Source organism: Clarias gariepinus, chromosome 16, assembly GCF_024256425.1.
Source record: "Clarias gariepinus isolate MV-2021 ecotype Netherlands chromosome 16, CGAR_prim_01v2, whole genome shotgun sequence".
NCBI classification, from domain to species: Eukaryota; Metazoa; Chordata; class Actinopteri; order Siluriformes; family Clariidae; genus Clarias; species Clarias gariepinus.
In genome coordinates, this window is record NC_071115.1 from 19,932,198 (window position 1) to 19,958,818 (window position 26,621).

Genomic DNA, 26,621 nt, shown 5'->3' on the forward strand with positions numbered 1-26,621 from the left:
CACACAATTACTCACGAGCATGTTAGTCTTTCGGGGGAAATCCCTGAGAGCAACCCCACAAATGGTGGAGAGCCTAACACCCTATTTTCTGTTTCCCTGGCACCAATTCCCAAGGCTATGCACATTCTACACCATGCCCAGCTCCTGCAGGATCCATTCACACACATTTCTCATATTAATATCTGACTCATGTACATAATGGCTCTAATCTGAGGTGCAGTTAATTGGTGATTTTTGAGGCTGGTAACTCTAAACGAAATTCTCTGCAGCAGAGGTAAGTTTTGGTTATGCTTTTCATGATAATAGCCAGTTTCATCATGGCGCTTGATAGATTTTGCAAATGCACTTGATAATACTGTTTCTGCAAGACCTATTCCAGAACAGCTTGTTCCAGAGCTGACTGTTGTTGTAGTTATTTAATTATCTAATACCATACAGTATGTGTTATTTCATAGTTTTTAAAATAAATGTAGAAAATAAATCCAAACTTGTGTCCAAACTTTCTTTTCAGTAGTACTGTATATTTATAAATGTCTGTTTTAGACCTGAAAAAACAGTAGTGGCTAGAGACCATTTATTTTGTAGGCCAGATGGGCACCACATAAGGACATCATAAAAGGTGTGCTTTGGAAGGTCAAAGTCTGTTTCACAATTCTGACTCAAAGGACAATAGAAGAATGCCAGGGCAGTATTTTGTGCTGGGATGCTATGAAGATTCACAGCGTCTGGGGATATCATTGCACGAAACATTAAAACTAGCACAAAATAATTTGTGCAGTTTGTTCAAATTGCCAGATGAGGTCCATACCAGTTTTTTGTAGTTGACCTCAATCAATGGTGATTTTTATATGTCAGGCTGCCTCACCAGCTGACATTCCCAACATTCCACACACCACCTGCAAACATCATGACAAAATCCCAGGACGTTAGAAATATGTCAGTAGATGAAGAAGTGTTTTTTCCAAATGCTTAGAAGAAGGATTATAATTAGCTGCATGGAACAGCAGTTCCCTATTGCTCTTCAGTACCAACAATTGGGTATTTCTTTCTTGTTCTAAGTGTCATGCATTGCTTGATATAAACTTTATTTAACTGAAAAAAAAATACAGATGGGATACTGCAAAATTAGTCTGAATTTACGTCCAAGTAATAGAAAACCACCCAGCCATTTCTCACACTAATGCCTGAAACCCCGGCCAGTATGGCTCAAGAATTGGTGAATGGATGAAGCAAGCATTAACCACGACCTTTTCCCACAAGTTACCACACAAGTTTTTCCACAAGAATTTAATAATGACTGGCATCTGTGGATAAACATGAACATCCTTGTGCACACAACTTAAACAATAAATCAGGCTTTGGTGAACATTGCTTTAGTTACACCCGAGTCAACCAAGATTTGATACTCCTTTTAACATTTACAGTACTGAGAAATACAGTATGGTGAGAAAGACAAAGAAGAAGGAGACATGGCTGGCCTTAGAGATTTATCACCACCTTGTGGCTACAAAAAAGCAATACTTATGCAGACTAATCTATTAGATAAAAAGATTTTTATGCTTTGGCTGATTAGTACAGAGCAAAATAAAAATGTTATACGAGATAGTACTAATATTCAATTTCAAAGAGGATAAAATAAAACAATGCAAAATGACAGTATTATTTTACTTGTCATGATGCTCTATCTTCCTTGAAGGAGAAAACATGCAGTTTGCCACCAAGTGTAAAACCGTACTTCTGTAAACTTTTACAGTAGGTACAATTTCAACTTTGACTAGCACTTACAGTATATTGTACTGACACTAGAAACGTGTTCCATGCTAAAAAAAACATCTAAGAAAACCTTTACAATATACACTGCAAAAAAGTGATATCTTAGCAAGTGAAAATATCTTGAATGTAGTCAGATTAACTGACAATTTCTTACAGCAAACCTAATAAGACAATTAAGCCTATTCCAAAACAAATATATATTTTTCTAAGTGTATATTGTCTTGGAAGACAATTTTTTTTTACTTGTGTAAAATAGGCTTATTACTCTTATATTTGCTTAGTTTTAATCTTAAATGTAAAAAGCTAATATACTTGACCAAATGTAAGATATTTTCACTTACTAAGATATCATTTTTTGCAGTTTATCCACAATTACACAAGATTTTTTTTTTAATCTGTTAATGTGCAGTGTCTACCATGCATGTGAATGTGTAAGCTGTTACTATAGAAACAATAATCATACAACATTTTTATTTTACTTGCAGATGGAACTATTGCAGTTTCATTGTCTCAGGTTCTTTGCTAATAGTAATTGTGCTCTTTGGATCTCTTAGCCATATGGCAGGGCAAAGAGGAGCAGAAAACAAGGCCTGAAACTTGTAGCAAAGCTTGACCTTAAAGTCACTCACAAAGAAAAATGACAGCCACCCTCGGTCACAGTCCAAAAACACACCAATCTTCCCAGGGGGCTTCTGGGAGATCAGGTTTATCTCCTGGTTGTGGAAGGCAAAGAATCCAGTGCTGCATTGTTTTGGGACATGGTTGTTCACCTGCATAGATGTTAAAGTGCCTTCCTTCTCCTCTTTTAACTCTACAAATATCTTATTTTCTTCTGCTTCATTTTCCTCCAAAGCTTGAATTCCTTCTTTTTTATAATCGTCCTGTGAAAGACATTCCTGTATCCTTTTATTTTTTAAGTATGCTTCCAATTTGCCTTTCTTTGATTCTTGATCAAGCACCTTGAGTTTTACCGCCCCTTCCTTAACCTGTGTCTTTGGTAATGTTACTTTCTCATCTTTTGTTCCTTCCATAATGGTAGTCACTTTGTCATTATCATTTTCTTCCCCATTGTTCTGCCACCTGACACACCAGGAACTGCTGTCTTGGCCCAAGCTCTGGTATTGGTCCTGATGGTTTTTATATGCCACCCCTACAGCCCAGTTGCTTTCTTTGTTCTCTGGTGGCTGAACCTCCCAGTAGTACTGCCCACTGCTGAACTCCTGTGAGCACAGAACCCTAAAGCCTATGTCTTCGCTGACCTGGTAGTCTTTCCAGGTAAGGAACCCACTGTGCTCCACTGTGACAGACAGGCGATCCTGAGAAAGAAGCACTGAGGCACTAGCAGTGATTGGATCAAAAGTCACTACGTTGAAATCTATATGCAAAAAGAGAATGACATGATAATTTAAATAATAAGAAAACTTGAAACATATTACTGACTTAAATAGGCAGCATGCAGGGAAGACATGCATTTGAGCTTGTTTAGCAACTCAGGAATGAATCTGCTACAGTTTAAATCACCACCAGACAACATTTACACCTAAGCTTAACCACTAATCATGGCTACTGAATCATCATATTAATACTTACATTTCAACAGTTTACAGCGTCGTTTGCTGTGCCCGCTAATAACTCGGAAGTCGTCTGATGTCAAATCTGTAGTTAAAATCAGAAAAGCACAACCTGTGACCCCAGTACAGTAATCAACTCTGTGACAGGACACTATCTAGACGGCGGATGTTAGACACATTTTAATAAGTGTGGTTATCAGCCAATGATGGGATAGCCCTGCAGTGCATAAAGGCATGCAGATGTGGGCCAGCAGCGTTGGGTAATGTTCACGCCAACCATCACAATTTGTGAATGAATGATGAGAGATGTGAACAGATGTATGGTCATAAGAAAAACACTTGTTAGTGAGGCTAATCAGAATAAAATGATTTTAAGAAGCATAAAGTTTTTGCTTTGGAGCAACAGAAAAATGTCATGTGATCTGGTTAATCCAGATTGACCCTACTGCAAAGTCATGGGTATGTAAGAAGGGTAAGAATATTGAAGCACATGAAGCAGTCATGCATAGCGCCCACTGTACAAGCCTCTGGTGGCAATGTCCTGTCTTCTTGGTGTTTACCAGGGGTCTTGATCTCCCTCATCTTCTTTTCAGTTTAAATCCTTTTTTTTCTAGGCCTGTCGCCTTTAAGAAATCCATCAAATACTTTCTTCCTTGTCCAGTTTCTCAATTTACCACCATCTTTTCAGAAGCAATGTTGTAAGCAACAGCAATAAAATGAAGTCAGCTGACTGTTCTAAATCACTTGGTTTCCAATCAATGGATTTTTTCTTCCCTGATGGTAAAACTATGAAAAAGTGATGCTCGTAAATTAAGTAATTATTTTCACACATAAGTTGGTCACCCCATTGTGCAATTTAGAACCTTAAAGTTGCCTTGCCTTTGTTTTGCATTTCCTCTTTTCTCAGCAGCAAGGTGCTAAGCTGAGAATCAAGACTATTGTTAAGTTGTTGAAGATCCAATATCATCCTCTCCACACCTTGGCCATCCATTTCAACATCCTGCAGCTGACCAACCTCTGGAGGCAGAAGTGGTAGGGGCTACAATAAGCGGACAACACAGGTCATTAGTAACAGTTATCTTTTTCTTTTTAATGACTTTTGCTTACATGAAACAAAAATCTATAGTTACATACTAACCAGAAGAAAATTGAAGTATGAGTCATTGTTCTTGCAATCATTAATCTTCTCCTTGATTAAGGTTATGGAAAGCATTTGATTATCCAAACATTCCTTCTGCTTTTTTATTTTTTGGAGAGCTTCTTCCTTATCTGCTTCTATAAAGGATATGGCTCTGTTTTGGGCAAGGTTAATGGTATTTATCAGTTTTTCAAAGCAGTGCTGCACATCTTCAGTCATTCTTTCTGCAGCATCCTGAGAATAACAAATATGTGAAAGATACAGTATATAGTAAAATCCATAAAATAAAAACTACTAGGGTGAGTAGTGTTATAACCTGGAATTGGTACATTTTTTTGTTTAATATTTTGAATTAAAAAAAAAAAAGTTTTGCACCTGCAAAAACTGCTGGGACCAGTGACTTCTGTTCTATAACAGAAAATCTTGAGGGATGATTTAATAATCAGTTTTAGATCTGAAGCTGAAGCACAGTTAAGGATCATGACAACAATTCAAAGCATAATAGCAAGTCTGCAACGATTTTGTCTGATTTAAAGTGCCCAAGGCAAAGTTCTAACTTGAGAGATTCTGTGAAAGGACCATGAATGAGTAATGCCTGAAATCCCCCAAATGTAGCTGAAATAGGATTGGGCCAAAACTCCACCAGTGAAATATGAAATAAGATTGATTGCAGCTGTTACTGCTAAAGGTGGCACAACCAGTTATAAAGTTTAGGGGCAATTCCTTTCACATGGGTGATTTAGCTGTTGCATGCCCATTGTTACGAACCGTACACTGTTTTCCCTTGTGTATGTTCTTTTGTTCTATTTTCTGTTTAGCGCTTCTAGGTGCCGCGTATGTTCAGAACACTATTGGTGGATGTGCCTGTCAATCATCGTTGGTCACCTGTGACGTCGTGTGGTCTCCGCCAATTGCGATCTTCTCCGATGTACTTAAAACGGAAGTGGCAATTGGAAGATTGCTTGCCAGTCAGCTGCTTGACTTGGCGTGTCACTGGTTGTGTTGTTTTGTCCGTTTTCTGCTACTACTTTAAACGCTTATAAGACTTACGTGAGAGTTGTTAGAATGATCTGTGTTTTTGTTAAACAAAGTGCCTTTGACACTATTAGTCCGCTCAAGCTCCACTTAAACTAACGGCTGTCTTTCACACAACGGAGACGTGGAACAGCCTAGTAAGTCACGTGACATACACACCTTGCACGTAGGATTTTTTTTAATGTATTAGATACACTAGTATAGTGAAGTGCGTTAAATATGTATTTTTGTTTTTTTTAGTTAGAGTAAGTTCAGGGCGCATTTGCGCTGAAGACTTTTCATATTTTTGTTTGCTTATTTAGAGGACCGGGAGGAGACAGTGGAGATTCTTTTTTTTTTTTTTTTTTAATATTTATTTCTTTGGTTTTCTAGCGCCACTTCTAGTTCCATCTCCCGTTTGTCTTGGTTACACAATTTATTATTATTATTTTTGTTTTCTTAAATGTTTTTAAATATTCATGGTTTTGGGAGCAATAAATCTTTTGTGGTGCTAATTTGATTGTCCAGTGTTTCTCCAGCCACATACTTAAGCTACTTCCCTTGGTCATCTCAATGTTACTCCTTTTTTAAATTCCTAGACAAAATTTCCATCAAAGGTCGTAACACCCATTTATACCACCGCAATAAATAAATTGACCATTTTTAAATACATACTTTGTGTTTTATATTCTCCTTACCTTTTATTACTTTTTATATGAGGATCTAAAACAAAACATGTGTAACAAAGTATAAAAACAAATACAGGAAATAAGTAAGGGACAAATACTTCACTGTATGAAGGCCAAACCATTTCATGGTTCTACAGCACTTTTATTTTTTTTTATCCTGGGATTTATCTCTAAAACAGTATGTCTCTAATAGCAGCTGTGCTCTGATTACTCTAAATAGAGAAATGCCAACAACAGAATGAGTCAGAATGATGACAGGTCTGGAGGGCCATAAAACATACAGTACCACACTTTTTAAAATATATATTTAACCAGAAAGCAAATTATTAAGACCTTCATGGTGTATTTTTTAGAAGAGGAGAAAAAAAAGAAAAAAGAAATCTTATGAGGGCTGCAGTTTTAATGGCTCCAACTTTTGAAAACATCAAATGTAACAACATGCTGACAAACTGCTTACAGTAGTTGCTTAAATGATACAATTCTATGAAAAAAGGTCTGCATACCCAGTATGATCTTACCTTTATACCCTCTGTCATAGTATTTAAGGCTTCCAATAATTCAGTAGTGGAATCCTCTCTGTCCTGAGCTTCTGTTGCTACTGGCTCAACTGCAGCCTGAATGAATGGGTTATAATAGCAAGAACATTATAATGAGCAAATAAACCATAGACCTGAATGTAGTTGACTTGGTAGCAAACCAACTAAAAAAAAAATAAGTGCTGCATGAAGAACACATAAATTAAAAATTACGGTTTGCAAATGTATGTACAGTCAAACTTGATTTGCGAGAAACTTGGTCTGCTGGTGTTTTGCAAAACAAGCAAAAATTAATAATACATTTTAAATTAGAAATTGAACGAGGTGTTGCAATATGAGTAATATGTATACGCTTTGTCTGCCGAGCATCATGTTATCACACATGAGCCAATGGTTCCTCTCTCTCTCTCTCTCTCTATCTCGCATGCACTGCAGAATTGTGGGTAACCGTTTCCCATTCACATGGTCTCAGTGAGCCTGCCTCACTCATATAGTCAACATCTGTGCACGTTTATCCTTCTCTTCATTTTACTGCAGATAGAGCTGGTCCTGACTGCACTACTGCCATAATCAAATCTGTCTCTAATTAAAAAGGGGCTCTCCTACCTGACCTGTTAATCATTCAAACCATTTTTATTGCCACACAGTCACACCTTTATTCCCACTGCACTGTAAATTTGCCATTTAGCAGAAAATTAAAGATTTCTATTGTTCATTTTATCAGTACCCATTCAAACTAACTCACTGAGATTTCCTTTTTTATACAATTTTAAGAGTAAAAAGCTGTACAGAATACATCAAGGTTACTATTTCCTGAGTATTTTGCAGTCCAATTCTTACTTCAGGGCATTTAGATATACCACAACTGTTTGCATGGATTGTGAAATCTGGCTAAGCTGTGATTTTCTCACACAGTTATTATCTTTGTTTGTATCTGTGGTATCTTTTAACAAACCTGGTTCTAAAATATACACCTGCAAAATTTAGTAACATTTCAAAATATAAAACATAGTAACAGCATAAATTAAAACACTGATCATTAACTGGAAGGTGATAACAGGTAGTTAATAAGGATTCTTTAAATGCATTGCAAAGAAATGGAAAGCTTGTGCTGAATGATTAACATACAGGAGCCATATCTGAGCATTTATGCAACTTTTTTATTTTTTATCCAATTGCCTTACTGCTCAAACAGATGTTCTGTGCAAATAGATTATTATGCAAAATTCACAATTTATGCTACTAATATGCCAGCTCACCTTCCAGTTTGTCCTCATTTCTTCCACTGAGCATGTGTTGCATTTACGGTGCTTTGCTGTACACTGCCAACAGATGGCAGCTCCATGGTTCATGCAGTACACATCGAGCACTTTGTTGTGCTTCTTACACAGCAGATCATTGATGTCTGAAACTGGTGTACACAGGCAGTGTTTGGCTAGTGCCTTGCTGTTCATATGAAATGTTGCGTGGACACTGCAAAAGCTAGCCAGACATGTCACACAGGTCTTGACTGCTGACAGTTCCCTTCCCTCCTCACAGATGTCACAGTTGGCAGTAGGGTTGGCAATAGGGTCTTCATCTCCAAACTCTGGCCACACTTTCTCAACATGCTCCATGATAGCACAGAGAATGGTGTTGGACTTTAGATCTGGTTTTGTGGGGAACTTTCTGCGGCAGTGGGGGCACAAAACAGATGAAATAGCTAATTTCCAGTGTCTACTGATGCAGTTCAGGCAAAAGTTGTGCCCGCATGGTATAGTCACAGGATCACGAATGAGGGTCTGGCAGATAGAGCACAGTAGCTCATTCTCTGGGAGAAGCAATGGGATAAGGGATGGCTTGCTGGCCATTTCTGTATGAGATAAACAAAAGGAAAATAATTAAAATTGTATTTCATCCGCAATAGGTAAATTCAAAGATCTATTTGTAGAAAGCTACTATATGATGAATGTAGTTGTGGTTTAATTATAAATTATTTTCCAGCAGTAGAAATAAAAATACCATGAAGTTTCGATTTTTGTAAGATGATAAAGACAACTTTAATGATGCTGAGTAACTACTACAAGGCACAGCTTGCTGACAAATAGAAACTGGTCAAGGAAATGGAAACTGATTCATTTGGCTTATGGAAGCTAGTACTGAAACCTTAAGCAAGGAATTTATAATCTGCTTCTATCTACTGTGCTGCTTCTGATAATAACATACAATTTCTGCTGAGCCACAGTGAGGGAAAAGCATGGATTGATGTGGACTTGCACATGATTTAGGGTGTGCCCCTGATTCATATTCCTAGAATAGGCTCCAAATCCACAGCAAATGGTTACTTTATCCTGATGAATAAATTAGTCTCCATATTGTATATTGTACTGTAATTTGTAATTTAGGTAGCTACATGTCTAACATTAGTGTATATGTTAAAAGGGGAAATCTAGTTTAATCCAAAATGGAATTACACAGACTTACAAAGATTTGTTTTCTTTACGCTGGTTTATTCTCAAACCCAGTAATGTCAGATCTTGCTTTTTCCATCCAGTATCTAACATTTCTAATCGCTGCATTTAGAAATAATAACTCACTCCCTCACTCATCGGCTATACTGCTTTATCCATGCTCACAGAGGGCCTGAAACCTAGGGCAAGAGGCAGGATACACCCTTGACAGGGTGCCAATCCATTGCAGGGCACACACACACACATACTGTACACACACACACTGGGCAATTTTGGGAATGTTATTTAACCTGACCTGCATGTTTTTGGACTGTGGGAGGAAACTGGAGTACCCGGAGGAAACGCACAAAGCCCGAGGTGGGAATCGAACCCAGACCCTAAATGTGCAAGGCGACAATTCTAACCACTAAGCCACTCAAACCAGTATCTAACATGCCTAAACCTGCATTTAAATAATAATAAATAATAATAAAAAGCTTATAATTAATTATTATTCCCTATAAGAGAAGGTTCTAAGCAAACCCCTTTGTTAAAAAGTTATCCAAAAGAACAGTTGTAAAAGTGCAAAGAAAGGAGAGAGAGCAAAGTGCATGGGGTTGATAACAGGACTGATTAACAATAACCCTGAAGCATAAAACTGTACAAACACAGCACGTTAAAAGTTGCACGCACGCACACACACACACACGCGAGGGAAAAAAAGTCCCACCTTGTTTATTTAAGGTATGGAATCTCCCAGAGTTCAGTCGAAGATGCAGGCTGCTCGGTGCTCCTCAGGCAGTAGGTTTGACATGTTCACGTCTTGAACTCGTGAGCTCACGCCCATTTCCATGAAACGAAAGTTCAGCTGTTGTTTTGCGTTGAAACGAAAGCGCATTTTCTTTGCAGCGTGAATCAGCAGACCATGCCGTGGACGCATGTACGAAGCTAAACCAGAGAGAGAGACACCACTGAAGACAGCGGGTCACCTGTAGAGGTAAGGGACTGCTCGCGGGAACACTCTGTCTCGTGTTTGTGTTTATATTTTTACCGGAAGTACCTACAGTAGCAAAAAAAATAAATAAAAGAGACAGCTAACACCAAACAGGGAGGCAGTGAAACTACGCAGCAATGGCACTTTTCTGATACATCAGTGAAGCACTATTAGCCGACAAAAACAAACTATGCTATACCTGCTTGCTAGCCGGCTAATAGGGAAAGATAATATTTAGCTAGTTAGTTAGCTTGCTGGCTGTCATGGCATTTCATGAGCAGCGCGAGGGTTTCCGGGTGCGCGCGCTTTAAACTAGGTTGCTACTGCTGCTTAAGTTTGCACCGAGCCGTTTAGCTAGCTAGCCAACTCCTACCTGAAAGAGGATATATTTACATTACGCGTTTGTTTATAACTGTACAGTTATGATAGTTTATTGCTTTGCAGTAAACAAGTTGATACAGTTATGAGGTGAATAGTAGGAACTGTACTACATGTAAACTGGGCAGTGAATAAAGACATGGCTCAGGTGTACTAACACAAACTGTATTTGGGCATCATGCATTAGTTTAGTTAACCATATTTAGACTAATTTAAACAAACAACAATATATCATATTAATTAAAATATACAGTCCAAAGACATGCAGATTAGGCTATCAGCGTTCCCAAATTGCCCATAGTGTGTGAGTGGTACTGTGTGTGTGTGTGTGTGTGTGTGTGTGTGCGCGTGCGTGCCCTGTGATGGATTTGGCACCCTGTCCAGGGCGTACCCTGCCTTGTGCCCTAGGCTCAGGGGGTAGGCCTGAATACAGAATAAAGCGGTATAGAAGATGAGTTAGAGTGAGTGATACTGATCAGGAAAGTGTTTTAACCTGGAAAAAGTCAAATATACAAGTACACAACTATCATTATGACCACTTAATATTAAGTGGGGCCCACTTCTGCAACCAAAACAACAATGAACTGTGTGTTCGGACACCTTTTAAAGGAGCAATTAGAGTTCTTATATTGGATCGGAGTACCCGGGACAACTTTCTCTCCCTATGCGCATCAGCAGGCTTTGGCTGTCCATGACCCTGTCGCTGGTTCAGTGGGTTTCTTACCTTGGAACACTTTCGGTACTGTAGGTCCTGACCACTGCAGACCGGAAACATCCCACAAGATCTACAGTTTTGGAGTTGCTCTGGTGCAGTCGTCTAGCTTGCACAATTTGGCCCATGTCAAAGTTGCTTAAATCCTTACGGGTGCCCATTCGTTCTGTTTTCAACACATCAACTTCCGGGACAAAACATTTGCTTGCTTCCTAATAGCTGCGTGCAGTTATTGTGACAAGGGCCAGATTTTGACGGCTAGATGACTGGGTCAGAGCAACTCCAAAGCAGCTGCTCCTATCGGTTGTTCTCAGTCTGCAGTGGTGGCCAAGGCTTATTGATGCACATGGGAAGTGAAGCTTAGACTGTGTAATCTGAACCAATATAAGAGCTGCTGTAGCTCTTATTGCTGAAAGGGATAATGATGGATTCCTTAGAAAGGTGTTAGAATATACAGGTCATCATTGTTTTGGTTAGTATTAAGCAGATGGTCATAATGCTGATCCATGTTTTATTCCACAGCTCAGGCTGATGTTAGTACAGGCTGTCTTTAATTGACATTCATTACTGTTTGCCATGTACAGTGGACTCCAGAATTACTGGCACAGTTCAAGAAAATGTGTGTAATTAAAGTGATATTTTGAGCTGGGTATAAAGGTGGCCTAAAAGTGTGGATGATCGGCAGAAACTTATTTAAAAGTGTAAATTGCAGCAAAAGCCGAAATTGATAGTCTCTGACTAGTGTAACTGCAGAATTTCGTACTGAATTAGGCATATTATGCACAGATGATTTTCCCTGGGCTGATTCTGAAAGACTACTGGTTTTGCTGATGCCAAACGTTGGTTTTAGGTCTGGTTCTATTTAATTAAATAAATTATTTAATTGTTAATTTTGAGGCTGTTTTTGGTTATAAATTTATTTATTTCATTAAATGAAAATTCAAATTTTCTTAAATGAAAAATGCCCATGCACACTTTTGGATCATGTGTCGAAATTATTCTTTTAATCATTTTCTGTAAGAGTTTGATCTTTTCGTTCCTTTCAACCGATAAAAAACATTTGTAATCGTGAACTTTACTTTCTACAAAATCATAAATTATCTTCCAAATATCCACTATATTGCAACACCTGGCCTTGAGAGACAAACCGAGTGACTTCCTGTTTTGTCTAACAAGGTTCCAGACATTTGTGGAAAAACCTTAATTCATTTAATTCATCCTTTATTTATAAATTTATTTCAATTTTTAAGTTTGGAAATTAATTAAATTCAAAATTTTTAATTAAATTTAATTTAAAATTAAACTTTATTTGTATAGTGCTTTCAGTTATGGACATTGTCATAAATCAGCTTTACATGTATAAAAATTCTAATATAAACTTCCAAAATTAAAAATGTTTTCAAAATTCATCAGTTTGTCCCTAATGAGCAAGCGGAAGGAGACCGTAGCAAGGAAAAACTCTGTAACATAACATAGGAAAAACATTCTGAGTCCTAAGTCATTTCAACACAAAATTGGTTTGAACCTTCCTAAAATGTTCTACCATGCTGATGCAATGTCAATTATACCCTAGTGTACGTTTTAGTTAGGGCACCAACAAACAAATAAGACTGCAGGAAAAAAATATATAAATATACATTTTTATATATATATATATATATATATATATATATATATATATATATATATATATATAACTTTTACCTTGTATTAAAATAATTTTGGCAAAAGCATTTTAAGAGGTAATGGTATTATTTAAAATATTTTAATGAAATGTGCCAATAATTCTGGAGAGCTCAATTAAGGTCACTTTTGCCACTGTGACCTTTGATTAAATGTTTGGCAGTGTGATGACTTGACAATGCTGTTGTTTTTGTTACTGAATTGATTTTGCAATCTGACCCATGTGATCAATTGTGTAATTTGTGAAAGTACTTTTTAAAGCAGTTTGAAACATCTGCAGTCTTTTGATGAAAGATCAATTACATGATTAACAGTATTCTTATAGTTAAAATATTTATTTATTTATTTATTGCCTTTTTTCTATTTTTATATTTCTCGTTATTATTTCTTGTAAACCTTTTTTTAAGCATTTCACTGCATATAGTACTGTGTATGACTGTGTATGTGACAAATAAAATTTGAATTTGATTTGAATTTATTGTGCAACTTTAATTGTTAGAAAACTACAGATAAGTAACACAATAGAGGAAAAAACACTCTAAATTGCTATAGAAGGCTGGTTGGTGAAATATTTATGCGTACAGGAAAGGGTCTCTGCGAATACAAAATTCTCCTGATTGATCACTTTTATAGTATGATGAAACGTACCTATCCTAATGAGAGTGGTGTCTTATAGAACGACAGGGTCCTAGTCAAGTGCAAGACACTAGGACTCACTAATTGGTTTTAAGTATTGAAAATTTGTAAATCACATGCTGAAGCCTTAACAATCAGCAGATATCAACCCAACACATAAAAGAGACTTTAGTAGAATTGATGCCAATGTGCATGAAAGTTGTTCTGGTTCTTCTGCTTGCCTGACATTTTACTTGTTGTTTTTAAACATAATTTGCAGTTAGACTATGGGATCTTATCAAAATATTTTAATCCTGCACTCAAATGAATTAAAATATATACTGATAAGATATTATATACTTTACATAATATCATCAGTTATGAGAAAAGGTAAACCAAGCGACTGATTTCTGTATAATTCTTTTTTTTTAGGATGAAGTGCCCAAAGTGTAATCATGTTGCTCTGGAGGAGAACGCAAAGTTCTGCAGTCAGTGTGGGACTGTACTGACACAACTCTTAGAGAAAACCCAAAGTAAGTTATACAAATACATACAGTATGCTCATCGTTAACAAAAAGCCCATATGAAAGTGTGTATTTCTTGAAAAGGAGTTAGAAAAACATGATTTAAATGCTGTGGTTAAATCTGGTCAGGAACTCAGTCTCAATCAGGTTTTCTTATCACTTATCAGCCATTTTATCTAACAAAATACCAGATGAGTCTACACAGTCTGCGGTTAGTCCAGAGGCAACTGATGCAGAAATAACAACAGAAATGAACCCAGACCCATCAGACTTGGATAATCGTCCAACAACTGTGTCTCCTAAAAGACCAAATGACAACAGCCCGAATGTCAAAAAAAAGGTATTTAAAAGACATGGGATGGCCTTTTATTATCGGCCTTGTACTTTATGTTTAAAATGTAATATTAAATGGATATACTGTATACAGAGCAGTCAGCTGTCTTTTTCAAAACGTTTGAATAATATGCAATCCTATGATATTTTTACTCTGATCCATTAGAAAAAAAAGAAGAGGAAGAAAAGGAAAATGTCAGGAAAAGAAGGGGGCCCTGTGTCTTTGACCTCTGATCTCTCTGATATCTCCCTGACTGATAAAGATGTAGGGAGGACACATGAGGAATCAGTGTCCTCTGACAGTGAAGAATCGGTGTGTCCTATGGATGAGAGTGCTGACTTGAACTTAGACACATCTGCTCAGGCTGAACAACAGACCAGTTTGTCTCCAGGATCATCTCTTGTCAGCTCATTAGAAGACAAAAGTGGGGATCCCATGAACCCTGAGGGACCCAAGACACCTGAGACAGATGCTAACAAGAACCTGTCTTTGGGACAACAAGATGAAAAGAATTATCTTGTATCAAGAGAAACGCAAGACCAAAAGCCACAGTGTGATGAAAAACCCACTCATCATGACAGTGAAGGTTCACTTTCAACATCTTCATTAACAGTAGGACATGAACAGGTGGAAAACCAAAAGAAATCAAAGCATGAGGAACAGAAAGAAGAATTTAGTTCACAAAATCAGAAAGATGAACCTTACAACACACAAAGCCAGAAGAAAGAATCTAAGGAAGGACAAAGCCAGAAAGAAGATTCTAAGAAATCACAAAGCCAGAAAGAGGAGTCTAAGAAATCACAAAGCCAGAAAGAGGAGTCTAAGAAATCACAAAGCCAGAAAGAGGAGTCTAAGAAATCACAAAGCCAGAAAGAGGAGTCTAAGAAATCACAAAGTCAGAAAGAAGTTTCTAAAAAATCACAAAGCCAGAAAGATGAGTCTAAGAAATCACAAAGCCAGAAAGATGAGTCTAAGAAATCTCAACTCCAGAAAGATACTTCTGACAAGACACAAAGCAGGGATAATCCAACTAATGAGGCACAGTCCATTCTAGATCAGAATGCCAATGTTGATCATTCTACAAATGCTAGGTCTGCATCAGGCACATCAAAAACAAAGAGCCTAAACCAGAAGGAAAAGAAACCTGAAATGGTGTTTGGAACACAGGGCAAATCTGAGGTATAGTTCTGACACTCCTTAAAATATAATTATGTAACGTATGTATGTATAACATAATGTGATATCTAGTTTAAAATGCACTGGCTGATGAATCAAATTGAATCTGGTTCTTTTTATGCAAAGGTGAAGAACCAAATAAGCTCCAGTGTTGATCCACCATGCGAGAAAATTCAACCTCTGCAGTCTGCTCATGGAAAAGGAGACGCATCAAGTGCCCATAGAAGTCCAGAGACCAAGAAGAAAAGCAAAAATGAAGAGACGGATACAAAGAAAGATGCGCCTCCAGAGAGGTATTTTGAAACCAACTCATGAAAGCCTTATTTTCTGGGCACAGTAAATTGTTTGCTGTATTCCTTTTGCTGGTTTACTAATTCTCTCTTTTAATAAATTGCAGAATTCCCACTTCAACTCAGCAGATTTCTGCAAGTGAGAGACTTACCATTTACTTCCATGCTGTCTTGTCAAAGGACTTTAAGTTTGTCCCAAATGAAGATCGCATATTTATAAGAGCTGGACCTCAAATTAGTGATTGGAAAACTAATCTGGTGGAGCTGTCTGTGACACGGTATGACTGATCTCTTTCCTAATATCCAGGTGCTGTGGTTTTTCCTAAAATCCATCTTCTGTTCTGACGTTCTATGGAAATAACTCATTTATGGTTTCAGGAATCTCGATGAACATGGATTTCTTGTTGAAGGGTATTTGGTATCTACAAAAGCCAAAGCAGAAGCTGTGTCAATACCTTACAAGTATGTGATATATAAAAAAAAAAAGGATAAATACGAGTATGAGTTTATCTATAAAGCAGATACGACTGAACACACAAACCGATGTCTTTTTGTTAAACATCAACTACTAAATTCAGAGGGTGAGTAGAATCTTTAAATAAATTATGTTCATCATTATACACTTGTTTCTGATTCTTTGGCACTGATGTCAGTTGTATTCAAATACTTAAAAAGATTTTGTTTTTATTATGTGTGTGTGTGTGGTTTTTTTTTAATGGGTTTAGTTGAGAAATTTTTTTTCTTATACAGTCAATTTCATCATTCTAAAGTAGATATATTCAGGATATTAAAAAGGTGTTTATTACAATTTGGTCAGTTTATACGTGGTCTGCTCTGCTTATTTATTACAGGAGACTGGCATCAGTATGATGACATAATCTGTGCAGAACCATCTAAGGGCGTGTTTAAAAGAATAAAGGATTTTTGGTCTGAACAGAGGAAGAGTGTGATCGAAGGAAGAGAGATTGCAGGAAGAATTATGCTTGAGACTATCTTTGATTTTCTCAAAAGCTGGACTGACCTCAATTTCAGAAACTTTATTACACAGCTCAAGCAGTTTCATCAGATCTATGGAAACCCTTTTGTGTTTGAAGAGAAGGGGAAACAGTGGTCGAGCTTAAACTACACTGAAAAAGATGTAAGTATTACTGATGTAATTTAGGACACCACAGCTGCTACATTATTTCTTATTTGAATAATGAAAAGCATACAGTACTACTCTTCTGTTTTTAAAATTTTTATTTATTCATTTATTTGTTTTTTTAATTTTTAATTTTTTCATTTTAGGTAAGTATCCTTATAAAGAACTTTATGGTTGAAAACGTCACTCCAGAACTGCAGAAAGATGACTCTTCAAAAAAAAGTAAATACATTCAGGAACCTCTGAAGGCTGCTCTCCTCATGCTGTACTTATGGAAACAGTATGACCTTAAGCTAGAATGGGGAGAACTCAATCGTCTTTGCTCTGCCCTCTGCCTGCCAAATCTGCCTAAAGATGAGTTCCTCCCCCTTTGGACCAACATTCAAGAGTCGTTTTCATGCTTAAAAAAGTAAGTGCATTTTCAGTATTTACAGATTAAACACAGTGTCTATTAGATGACAGTACCAAATACTGTTTGGTATCTAGTTCTTTAAAGCCTTATTGGCTATACTGTTATAATACCTTGCCTTGCCTTGTATTCATAACCTTTAAACTTTTCCACAGTATAACCACAAATGTAAATGTATTTTAACGGGATTTTACAGTATGTGATGGACCAACACAAAGTGGCACATAATTGTGTGGTGGAAAGAAAATGATAAATGGTTTTCAATTTTTTTTTTTTACCCAATAAATATCTGAAAAGTGTGGTATGCATTTGTAATCAGCCCACCTGAGTCAACACTTTGTAGAACCTAAATTTAAAGTATGTCTCTACCAGTTTTGCACATCTAGAGAATGATTTTTTTTTTTTTTGCCCGTTCTTTACAAAACAGCTTAAATTAGTCAGATTGATTGGAGAGGTGGATCCTTTGGGTTCTGTGGGATACGGGGTGGGGCCTCCATAGAATAACCTTTTTAGTTTATCCTGTGCATTCCACAGATGCTCGATCTGATTGAGATCTGAGGAATTTGGAGGCTGGATCAATAACCTTGAAATATTCCCCTAATAAGCTCCATACACAGCAGGCTGTAATACACTGGGTGTTCATCAATTTTTTACTGCAGTTTTGCTGTATTGGCTTTTCTGTGAAATAGGCTAGATGGGCTGGCCTTTTTCCCAGTAGGCATGAGTGAACTTTGGGTACCCATGGTCCTGTCATCGGTTTGCTGTTGATGATCAATGTTATTTACTAATTCTGTCAGTGGTCATAATGTTATGGTTGATCAGTTTATTTTACATTTTTGAAAAAGTTTTCAGTGCCGTTTCTGTGCAGTTTGTTGTGTACTACAAACTTCTTATGAAGGTATGGAAACAACCAATTTAGGCTCACTACGTTAAAACTTCTTACTAGGCCAGGGGTTTTAAACTGGTGAAATTTCATCTAGATTTGGAGAGTTTTTCAGCTGAGCGAGTGCTTTTTTATAAACCTATGGAAAAAAACTCTGGCCATACAATTTTATAATTGTATTTTATAATTATACTTAAATTTTCTAAACACAAATTAAAGAATTAAAACGGCATTTAATAATTATGAAATAACTGTTTCCAAATGTTGTATTTAGTGCCATAAATTAATGGTTAACCAATAAAATGTAACTGTTGTCAATGATAAAAAATTATGTAAATGTATTTTTGCAATATTAGAAAAATAGGTAAATAAATAACCCTGTATAAAACCAATAATGTTTAACTTGACCTTTTAACTGTCTAGTTTGCCTGACATGTTGGCTGACCTGATGAACATTGTGAAGGGAGAAGGAATGACCCGGTGGATTGTTGCAATTCCACTTCTGCATCTTCTCAAAGGAATTTCAAAACCATTTGAACCTGTTTCACTCACTGTGAACTCACAGTATGAACAGACTTGGGCTGGACTACAAGGACTGAAACTGTCCTATAGAAAGGCAATAAATTCACAAGATAGAAGGTATGTTTTATGTTAATTATTTTATATAATTTTCTTTGTGACATTATTATTTAGCTAGCACTCACTGACTGACATTGCTTTTAATATCATATCCTAGCCATCTCTTAAAATGTGAACAACTGAATTAAACTGATTGCATTATCTTAATATGCTTAATAACAAATAGCAATATACTGTAAATACAAATTAATGTACAGTATGCAGGATTTTTAAAGAAAATGAGAACTTGCGCCTGTTATTATTACTTGGTTAGTTTAAACATAAGTGGTATGTATTTTTCAGATCCATGCTGAATCTCATAAAGGCAAATCATCATCTTGTGGAAGTGGACACACTGCTGGCTCGATCGTGGATGTTCCTAATGTCTATTGATGAGTTGGTGGAATACATCACTAACATCCATGTGGAGCTTTTGGACATGTTGCAGCTTTTTATTATGAAAACTCCAGCTGATATTTCCTACAGCAGTTCCTCAGTTAGTGTCAAAATCTAACTCTTTGAGTAATTTGGCATACTGATTATTAAACAATAAAATAAAAATGTTGATGTCACTGGCCAACATATTTTCTATTGACTAAACACAATTGCTCTTATTGGTTCTTGCTGACAAGATTAATGCTATTTATTCAGTCTGAATAATTTTTTTCCCGATAAATGATTTGGATGTTTCTCCACAGAGTGTCTCAGATACCCTGACATTTATTCAAAGCCAGCTTCTTGAACAAAAGTACATGTAAGGCAAGCTTTGGTGATTTATTTATTTTTTTTGTTTATGAGTTAATATAACTTAATACATAGCTTTAATCACCTGAAAAGAGTACTGGTACTAGATACTTTAGATACTGCCATAGTGAAACTTAATCGTTACTGGTAACAGACATTGTATGCAGCGCTAATTAAAAGATGTCAACTCAGGGTTTGTTGGTTTCTTTATTTTAGCTGTTTCTCTGATGACTATGGAAGGAACTGCTTATGTGTAGCTGTGAAGCTTTTGGAGAAGATATGCGAAGGAGTGAGGTCTTCCTACAGCAATAATTATTCAGACATTCCAATAGCTTGCTTGAATCTTGTGGTGTCAGTTTCAAACTTTTCCCAGTCTCTTCATAAGCAGGTATGTTGATGTGAATTTAGTGCTTAAGATGTCATGTTTTTCTTTCTACATATTGGCATAATCGTGTTCCTATTTGTATCTTGTGCTGCTTGTTTTTGATGTCCAGAATTTTAGATTTTGCTTAGTCACTAAGTTAAATAGGCAATTTATTACTAATTAAGTTTATTCTGCTTAATTTACTGTTTGGATTGATGAGTGGCTTATACAGTAGTATTGGAGACATTAATCTTATAAAATAGTCAGTCTTCCTTTTGCTTTAGCTGTTGTACCTCTTATTTAGAAAGTACAAAATTGCTTCTGTTTATGTTAATATTTTAGGTCATCTTTTCAAGAAACTGTTGAATGCTTGAAAAAAACTGAGACATAATTTCTGAAATCATGAATAGAACAGTGGTTTTATTTTGCCTTCACATGATACAAACAGGTGTTCGCAAATGTTAAAGTAAAACTATGAATGTGGTTTTCATTTCTTTAGTGAGTTTCAGTCTTCCACTGTTTGTCTAAAGTATATCTATTCGAATAAACACTTCCCTGTATTTTGCATTTTTAAACTGTTAATGAATTCAGGCTTGAATTTTACGTTAATTATAAGGGTTATCTTCTTTACTTTTAGAAGATTCAAGAAGAAGGCTTTGTAAAAACAACAGAGAAAAGCTCAAAGATCCTTGAGCTTTTGTCAGTTGCCCAGAAAACTATCAGAAAATGGATAGGACAGACTTATAAGGCAAAACTGTTGCATCGCTTCATTTGGAGTTCCAACCTTACACCAGAGATAGAGGTGAGAAAATAGGTTTTTTTTATGCTTTTCTTTTTGAATTTTGAATAATGCCTATTGTAATTTATATTCTGTACTTTATCACAGATGTGGAACAACATTATCTCCATCAGCTTTGAAAGTGAGGAATTTACCAAGGATTGGAGGGACACATTTACTAGAGATTTTGAAGGAAAATTTCAGCAGGTTTGAAATGTTTATATTAAGAGATGCACTAACTGATTGGCTAAGATGAATGATTGGCTGTACAACCAGCCTTAGAACTAACTAATTCTGTGCTGATCCAGCATAAATTCTTGAGTGGTGCAAAAGAAAAGCTTTCACCCTATCGTTCAGAGATTGCAGTTTTTAATCCTGGTTGATGTATCTGGCAGTGTAGGTATGAGAATGGCCATGCTATCAGGGGGAAGCAGTGCACTCATGCATCAGTCTTAGTGGACTAGCCTATCATAGGAATCTGCACTTTATTCCCACCCTCTAACGCAGAAACTCGCGTGCACCAAATTTATTTTCTCATAAGAAATAATGGAAACTTAAATTATTCGTTCCACAGCCCAAAAAAATAAATACATACAAATAATTAACACAAAATATTAAGTAAAAAAAAAAAATTAATAAAAAAAAATTAACCTGCACTTTACCTTTAAACAAAAGTAAAAAATAAATCCCCACAGATATGTGTTTCCATTTATGCACGCAGGCGCTGTGTGTGTGTGTAAAGCTAAAATTAAAAGGAGACTCTTATGACGACAGAAAGAGAGAAAATAAGTTTTAAACCTTCTAATGGGACTTTCTTTTGCTTTACGCGCTGTACACACACGCATACAGACACAAAATAAAATATGCTTTACACACACATGTGGTCACAGTGTTATAGTAAACATTAAACGCGCGCACCGATGTTGATTATATCAGTAAGAGACGTGCACTAAGACCCAGCAGGTGAGACGATTACCCACAATTGCGCAGTGCAAAAGAGAGAAAAACCATTGGCTCAGTTGTGATCTCATGACGCTCTGCGTCAAAACAAGAAACACATGCGTGATACATTATACTCTGTACTCGTAAACCAAGACTTGCTCGTTTTCCAAGTCAAAATTTATTAAAAATCTTTGCTCGTCTTGCAGAACACTCGGAAACCTCATTACCCGCAATCCGAGGTTCCACTGTAATTGATTTGTCAGTAAGGTTACAAAAAGGTTTGTGTACATTATTAAAGAAGGAAACCAGCATTGGCAGGTCAAACCTTTACAAATAAAAATGAATAAATAAATAAAAAATAAATAAAAATACATTTGATATTGGTGCATTTTTGATTTATATAGTGTACAGTATGTGTGTATTGAATCGGTCCAGAATAACAAAGTATTAATTACACAATGCATTTAATTTCAGGAATCATCAGTAGACCAAATTGAGGTATACTGCAGTAAGATTGAAGAACTTAAGGATAGCCATCCTCATGTGGCAAAAAGTATTGAGAAGTGTGCCCTACAAGCTGTTACCTTAATGTGCCAGGTATTATACACCCTTTTTTGTAAGGTTTTATTAATTTACCTAGATTTCAGCATCAAGGTGGCCATTTGCACCTCCATCCTTACACTTTCCATGATCCCTCACTATATACTGTAACTACTGTCATGATGATGAATAAACTATACTTAATAAGAGGAGTATTTTTAGCCATCTTTTATCTCTCAGTTCATATGTTTTGGCAAGAAAAAGCTAGAAATCCAGTTCAGAAAAATCATGTGACTGAAATTCCAGCATAAAATGAGACAAGGGACAGTGTGTATGCAGATTTGTTCATACAGTATATGTACTGAGTACTAGTGTTTGCTTAACCCACTGTGTTAAAGGTTGGCATGCTGGTCTAAGAATTAGATTGTCTGTCTCTGGTCCAGCTGTTGTAATTAAGCTACCTATCCAGTGTAATTCTTTGACAAATGTGTTTTATTTGGGCAATTTTTTCTTTAGACAAAGACTGAAGCAGCCCTATTTGAAAAATTCAAAATAAACTGGAAGTTTGGAAAGCTTATCTCTGAAATTATTCAGAAGTCATGGCCAAAAACCGAGAGGGGGTCATACCAGGAAAGTGAAGAGGTGGTTCTCCAGCACCTTCTTAACTGGACAGCAGCCAAGAATATTTTCCAACTTCATGGTAGTTTTTTATTTCCAACAGGGACAATATTTTTTCTTTAAGTTCTTTTAAAATATATTTATACAATTTTAACTTTCAATGTAGGTGCTGATGAAAAACTAATCGATCAACTCAGCGAAGAAGCTAAGGAACGACTTGCTATGGCCACATCATTATTTACAAGTATTACAGATCGGCTAATCAGAGGAAGCATACAGATTAAAGCTCTCAATCACATCTTGGCAAAGAAAAATACTTTTACAGAGTTGGTAAAAATAGGTAATCGAGCAGATCAGCTATCTTGCTCTCACTACTGATATGAAAACCAATGACCGTGGTATTCGTACACAACTGTGTATAATCTTTACCTGCACACTGTGCTCTGTATTTTTCTGTTTGAATAACACAAACATTATGAAGTTGTTATACAAGTTGTTACTTTAATCAGCATTTAAATTTTTTTACCTACTGTACATCACTGTAGTCATAGTCAAAACGGCTATTTCATTTGATTTTAATTAGAAAATGTCACACCTTTTAATGACTGATTTGATTTACTTTTGTCTCCTTAAGATTGTCTTTGTGAAAATGAAAAATGCAAGGATACAAATGCAATGAAGAGGCTGCTTCAGTTGAGAGAGGATGAGGTAAAATCCATATATCATGACAGTGAGCTTGTTAAAGGACTCATTGCAATGTGCCGAAATATTCAGGAGCATGTAACAGGTATGTTTATAAGGTGTGCTTACAAATGTAATTTACTTTTGCACATAATTTATTTGTTTAAATAATTTTTATATTACTTATAATTTTATATACTTATATTTTTATATTTTTATCTATTTGTGTTCCCTCATTTTAGTTGATTTTGGGAGTCTAGAAGCAAAGCAGCAGATTGACATCGATGATAAGGAACTGAATATGTTCATGGAGGTTCATCCATTTAATCAGATCGCATCTCCTATGGCTGGTGTCGTCACTTACTATGACCTTGATGATGATGTTCGCCACATGGCCGAGACTCTACACACATTTAAAGAGAGCTATATTTTTAAGTTATGCTGGGAAAACCAAGCTAAAACCTTTGCTCAAAGGGATGCTGATGACTGCGAGTCAGATGAAGAGGAAGATTTGTTGGCTACAACTGATTTAATTTATGAAGATGTATTTCAACCCTGCTACAGTGAATACCAGACGATATATGAAAGCTTAAAAGATGGCAGCATGACCTTTGAAGAAGTTGATCTGATATTTAAAGCCTACATCGGAAAATATGTAGAACTAACAGAAGATGCTACAATTATGTCCAAGCTGGATCCTGCAGATGACAAGCGGTGGATTCAGAGAAGGATTCAACAGATAGAGCAGTATCACGAGCTACACTTGGCAGTGGAGTCGGCTCAAGTAGTCATGAGGGTGAAGCACACGCTTGGGCTTACAGGAGACTTCCAGGTCTTGGAGAAGTTGCTTATAGTTGTAAGTGATGAAATTTCAGCTATCAGTACTACATTGAAGATTAACTTTTGCCTGTAACTTTTACCCTGTTGGTTGTTGAACAAAAGATTACTAACTTTTGGATCAAATTTTTAATATCCCAGACAGACTTGGGTTTTAAGAAAGAGCCTCTTGACCGCATTGACAATGAGCTAATGCAGGCCAAAACTGTACTTGTGGACATCACAGAGCCTCGAAGACTTTGTCTCCAGGAGCTGGGCCAAAGGAAGAACTTTGTTATGTGGGTCAAGGAAGCTCTTGAAGGTAAATATTTAAAAACACAACACAAGAAAACAAGGAAACCTCAGGAAACCCGGCTGAAGGTTTCAATATAGGTTTTCTTGGGGTGTGTGTACAATTAAGTGAGAATCACAGAGAGATAAATGTTGTTAGTCTCTATATGGTACTTCATTTTCAATGAAATTTGTTAATAACCTAATGTTTTAAAAACATATTTTCTTCTATAATACAGATATCAATGAGCTAAAGGTGTTTGTGGACTTGGCCTCTATCTCTGCGGGTGAAAATGATCTGGATGTTGACAGAGTAGCCTGTTTTCATGATGCTGTTCTTGGCTACTCCTCAATATTATATGAACTTAAGTCAGATACTGGCTTCAGTGTTTTTAAGGAGGTATTGAAGAAGCTTTGGAAGGCACTTGATAACGATCCCAACCTTCCAAAGAAACTGGTAAGGCTGCCCCTTCGTTTTGGGATTCAGATTATTCATATGAGATGCATAAAAGATTATGCACAAGAGATGGATAGATGCTTCATATTAATGAATGCATTCTTTTGCTTAAGCGTGACACTGCAAGACATCTTGAATGGTTAAAGACGGTTAAGGACAGCCATGGATCTGTAGAACTATCATCTCTGTCATTGGCTTCAGCTATCAATACAAAAGGAATCTACATGATCAGTGCAGAGAGCCAAAAAAAGGTTTGTTAATTGCAAAAGGGTTAAATTCTTTTAAATAATATATGCAGATTTTAAATATAAAGTTTGTGACCCATTTACTTTATCACGTATTTTGAAATAAAATGTGATCAAGTCTTTTTTTTTTCATCCCAAAACTAGTTAACAAGAATGCAGTTAATGAAATAACACAAAAGTGCCAGTGTTAAATATATTTATTGAGTAAAATTATCCAACATTAAATGTCTTTGCAGAAAGATTATGCTTTCTGTAACTGGTGTGACACTTTAAGCATCCATAATTTTAACCAAATAGTTAATCTGGTGATCTGCACAATAGTTTGGTGAAATTTTGGTCCATAGTAATAACAAAGTACATCGATTGCTTCTGTCTGGGACCGCCTACCCTATCAACATCCAGCGACAAATAAATAGATGTAGAAATGTGGAAATGCAGAAATAAATATATCATAAAACAATCTAAAATAGATAAATAAAGAAATGTGACTACACAAAAAAAAATTTAAGAAATGTGGAAAATTTTAAATAAATTAATCTTAAAATATGTTAATAAACAAAAGTAGGAATACATTTAGCAATTTTCCAGGGTACAGTATATTGTATTTATTTATTTACTTATTTATTCACACATTTATTTATTTTTAATTATATCATGTTTAGTCCTGTCATAAATCTGGTCACATTTCAGGTCAAAATTTCTTCTGGGTTCACAAACCAAGAAAAATATTACAAAATGTTTTTTTGTTTTTTTTTAAGTTGAGTCTGGATAAAGTCTTGAAGCTACAAATACCAGAGGAACATGATGATGGCCATGAGATGCGATGTTACTCTCTTGAAGACCTCAGGGACCTTCAGAATAAGCTGATGCTCATGTCTGGCAAAGGGGAGCAAGGCCAAAATGAAGTTGATCGATTTGCAGAGGTTGGTCTTAAAGAAAAGAATGAATAACATGCACAATATGACCCAAAGCTTGTGGAAACCTAATCATCTCATTTAAACTCTAAACTGGGCCTCACTAAGGCTTTTCCTAAAGCCACCTTGCAAAATCTAATAGACGAAGAAGGGCATTCACAGAAGAGAGTAGATTATTATAACAGGAAATGGGATGCTGGGAAAAAACACATTAATGTGATGGTCAGGTGTCCAAAGACTTTTCGCCATACAGTGCAGTGTAGTATTTTGCAATTCCTTTATGAATATTACACTTCTTTCCAAATTTCATGGCATTGTATTGTA

General features: G+C 36.2%; 2 protein-coding genes across 5 annotated transcripts in view; one reads left to right on the forward strand and one right to left on the reverse strand.

Moving 5' to 3' along the window:
* Positions 1-1,260: 1,260 nt before the first annotated feature.
* On the reverse strand, positions 1,261-9,990 carry LOC128544446 (E3 ubiquitin/ISG15 ligase TRIM25-like). The gene is made up of 7 exons (XM_053514567.1): positions 9,881-9,990; positions 7,981-8,573; positions 6,704-6,799; positions 4,483-4,716; positions 4,224-4,383; positions 3,364-3,429; positions 1,261-3,148 (listed from the first exon to the last, which is right to left on the reverse strand). Exons 2-7 carry the CDS (start codon positions 8,569-8,571, stop codon positions 2,265-2,267), a joined length of 2,031 nt encoding a protein of 676 aa, XP_053370542.1. The 5' UTR covers positions 8,572-8,573; positions 9,881-9,990; the 3' UTR covers positions 1,261-2,264.
* Positions 9,991-10,007: 17 nt separating this feature from the next.
* rnf213a (ring finger protein 213a) overlaps positions 10,008-26,621 on the forward strand; it is a 42,324-nt gene continuing 25,710 nt past the window's right edge. The window contains exons 1-24 of one of the 4 annotated variants that reach the window (XM_053514560.1): positions 10,008-10,147; positions 13,965-14,065; positions 14,224-14,396; positions 14,556-15,569; positions 15,693-15,859; positions 15,964-16,134; positions 16,235-16,437; positions 16,708-16,994; positions 17,144-17,406; positions 18,713-18,928; positions 19,211-19,403; positions 19,606-19,661; positions 19,868-20,039; positions 20,653-20,817; positions 20,902-21,000; positions 22,210-22,332; positions 22,792-22,975; positions 23,060-23,233; positions 23,528-23,680; positions 23,817-24,430; positions 24,553-24,712; positions 24,921-25,138; positions 25,252-25,389; positions 26,142-26,306. In XM_053514560.1, the coding sequence (XP_053370535.1) occupies positions 13,966-14,065; positions 14,224-14,396; positions 14,556-15,569; positions 15,693-15,859; positions 15,964-16,134; positions 16,235-16,437; positions 16,708-16,994; positions 17,144-17,406; positions 18,713-18,928; positions 19,211-19,403; positions 19,606-19,661; positions 19,868-20,039; positions 20,653-20,817; positions 20,902-21,000; positions 22,210-22,332; positions 22,792-22,975; positions 23,060-23,233; positions 23,528-23,680; positions 23,817-24,430; positions 24,553-24,712; positions 24,921-25,138; positions 25,252-25,389; positions 26,142-26,306 (5,208 nt within the window). In that variant the 5' untranslated portion in view covers positions 10,008-10,147; position 13,965. Of the gene's footprint in view, positions 10,148-13,964; positions 14,066-14,223; positions 14,397-14,553; positions 15,570-15,692; positions 15,860-15,963; positions 16,135-16,234; positions 16,438-16,707; positions 16,995-17,143; positions 17,407-18,712; positions 18,929-19,210; positions 19,404-19,605; positions 19,662-19,867; positions 20,040-20,652; positions 20,818-20,901; positions 21,001-22,209; positions 22,333-22,791; positions 22,976-23,059; positions 23,234-23,527; positions 23,681-23,816; positions 24,431-24,552; positions 24,713-24,920; positions 25,139-25,251; positions 25,390-26,141; positions 26,307-26,621 lie in introns of those variants that run through there. The other 3 variants (XM_053514561.1, XM_053514562.1, XM_053514563.1) reach the window with 3 other exon arrangements.

Excerpts from the sequence above, each read along its gene's own strand:
- LOC128544446 (XM_053514567.1), bottom strand. The coding sequence starts at position 8,571 with ATGGCCAGCAAGCCATCCCTTATCCCATTGCTTCTCCCAGAGAATGAG. Across the intron at positions 4,384-4,482 it reads CATACTTCAATTTTCTTCTG|CCCCTACCACTTCTGCCTCC; the intron begins GTTAGTATGTAA and ends CGCTTATTGTAG. Across the intron at positions 3,149-3,363 it reads ACGCTGTAAACTGTTGAAAT|ATTTCAACGTAGTGACTTTT; the intron begins GTAAGTATTAAT and ends TTTTGCATATAG.